The 2557-nt window shown below is 31.8% G+C and overlaps 1 protein-coding gene across 1 annotated transcript in view; it reads left to right on the forward strand.

Annotated features, from left to right (window-relative positions):
* Nucleotides 1–890: 890 nt before the first annotated feature.
* LOC117100094 (matrix metalloproteinase-18-like) overlaps nt 891–2557 on the forward strand; it is a 9944-nt gene continuing 8277 nt past the window's right edge. The window contains exons 1-2 of the mRNA XM_033239647.1: nt 891–1135; nt 1736–2016. Of these exons, the coding sequence (XP_033095538.1) occupies nt 1037–1135; nt 1736–2016 (380 nt within the window). The 5' untranslated portion in view covers nt 891–1036. The remainder of the gene's footprint in view (nt 1136–1735; nt 2017–2557) is intronic.

Here is a 2557-nt window from a genome sequence, read left to right on the forward strand (position 1 = left end):
CTGTTTTTTACAGAGTATGGTGTCGCCATAAAATCTTGCATAGAGTTAAAGCGAAAATGAATCAGCTTTAAAGTTTATTAGCCTTTCCAATAAGAATACGGTACTACTGGAGTAATATTATTAAGTTTGACAAGCGATACAGCACTGGGGCTGACAAGGGATTACCGGCACTTTGATAGACATCCGTAACGGTTTAATTAACCAGCGCAAGTCACCATTAACGAAAGGAGAGCTGTATATTCGTGTTTTTATTGTAGGCTTTTGTTATATGGCATACGTCTACAGTAAATGATGTCCTGCAATAACGAAAATTCGTTACCAAATTACATAAATAAATTACATTTATTGTTATTCTTATTATTATTATCATCATTATTTTCATTATTATTATTATTGTTATTATTATTATTATTATTATTATTATTATTATTATTTATTATTATTATTATTATCATTATTATTATTAGTATTATTATTATTATTATTATTATTATTATTATTATTATTATTATTATTATTATTATTATATTGTTATTAAGAAGCAACAAAATTTCCCTTAGGCAAAATGTTGGTTGCGTCCGTAATTTTCTCACCCGTCGTGTAAAACATTACAAACGATCATAAGTACATGCAATTTATTGACATTATAAATTAACACGTTAATGACAATCATCAACATTACTAGATGGTAAGTAATTATGACTCCGGTAGTGTTATTGGTTAAAACACCATTAATGAGGTACAGCGATAAAACTATTTAAGAATCTTAATACCGTTCTAAAGCTAATTATCTGAATTGAAAACACCATGTTAGCACTTGGGTGTCATTACGCTGAATTATGCAGTGTGTTCAACTTGGTATAGTTTATGAATGCAAAATGACGACCAACAATGTTTTATAAAGTAAAATTTTGCTATTATACCATCACATGAGAATGAAACCTGAATGAGGAGGCTCATTGGAGAATTTCTATCAAGTTGGAAATTATTTTAACTGATCGTAGATATTCAGTATAAAGTGCGGATCTATTTTGTAATGCATTCTATACGCCTTTGTGGTTGGCTAGTATTTAATTTTTTGTACTTTTCCCTCTCGGTTGCAGAACTAACTGATGACCAAGCAGAAACCACGGTAGTGAGTATAATATAGATTTTTTTTTAATCACATTGTTTTGCACCTTTAAACACTATAATTCATTTAAATTAGTAACTTAATTAGGTCATAGAATATATTTATCATCAATAGTGTCTTGTTTACTATATCAATATTTATTTTATTGTTACTTATAATGTGTCAGTGCTTTCCAAAATTTGGTACAACATTAATTAATTTTAACGGGTACAACACCATTTACATGAAATTTGGTTTATAATTCCGACAAAGTAAATAAGCCTGCTTCTGTTATTCAAATGATTATAATATGGACCTACATCAATTTTGCAAATATAACACTGCACATGTTGCACAATTAAAACTAGATAAAAACGATGGATATAATGACAAGTCGTTTGAATAAATTAATTAATTTTAGTTAAAATTTATAAACCCTTGAAAATACAAAAAAAAACAAAAAAAACAAACAAACAAACAAACAAAAACAAAATTGCAATAGATTGGTTGACACAAAGAATGGTAGACCAACACCCACTTATGTGTAAATTTCAAACTCTGAGAGACGGTGGTGTACGTTGCATTCTGAACATTTGCTGTAAATTTGCGTATATCTTGCTTTAGGAATATCTTAAAAGATACGGCTATATTGACAGAGTTAGTAAACGTGGCGGGAACGAGTTTTCGTCCAAAGAGTTGTCAGAGGCATTATCAAAGCTCCAGAAATATGCTGGACTGACTGACGTCACTGGAAATTTAACCCCAGAGACTTTGAAACTAATGAGAACTTCTCGATGCGGAGTCCTGGATCCAATCGATGATTCCACAGGTGAACTGGAACATAGGCGAGCGAAACGATACGAGCTTATAGGATCACGGTGGAGGCACAATGACGTAACCTACAGGTAGGAAATTAAGACTTATGAAAAATATGCTTTTGAAATGAGGGCGTGTCATATTGATCTTTGTTATTTGAAGTGCGTCGATAAAAGGTAAAGATAAAGGTAGGAGAATAACTTATAACTCGCAGCGTCATTGTGCTGAATTCCGTATGGGCGTGGTCCGAAACTACCCAATGGCCGTAAATGTTCACATCATTCCACAACGACAGGGGCTGAAATGAGCCATAACATCGGTGTAAACCCCTACTCTTTTGAAACATGCAATGGGTTTTTTTTTTTTTTTTAATTGCACACGAGCCCCTGCCTTACCGCTCGGCCACTCGACTCGCTACGCATTTCGGCTAAGTTACGTTGTAAGAACGTTATAAGAACGCTGCAGTCGGGTAGTGTGCAGAATGTCCCCGGTTCAAATCCCGGTTGGAGCAACTTAATTTTTTTTTAAATTTATTTATTTAATTTATTTTTAAGCACACATTTTTATATATATATATATATATCCATATATATATATATATATAAATATATAATGTATATATACATTTAT

The sequence above is a fragment of the Anneissia japonica genome, unplaced genomic scaffold (assembly GCF_011630105.1).
Source record: "Anneissia japonica isolate Jap-2015-1 unplaced genomic scaffold, ASM1163010v1 scaffold439_len473750_cov173, whole genome shotgun sequence".
NCBI lineage: Eukaryota > Metazoa > Echinodermata > Crinoidea > Comatulida > Comatulidae > Anneissia > Anneissia japonica.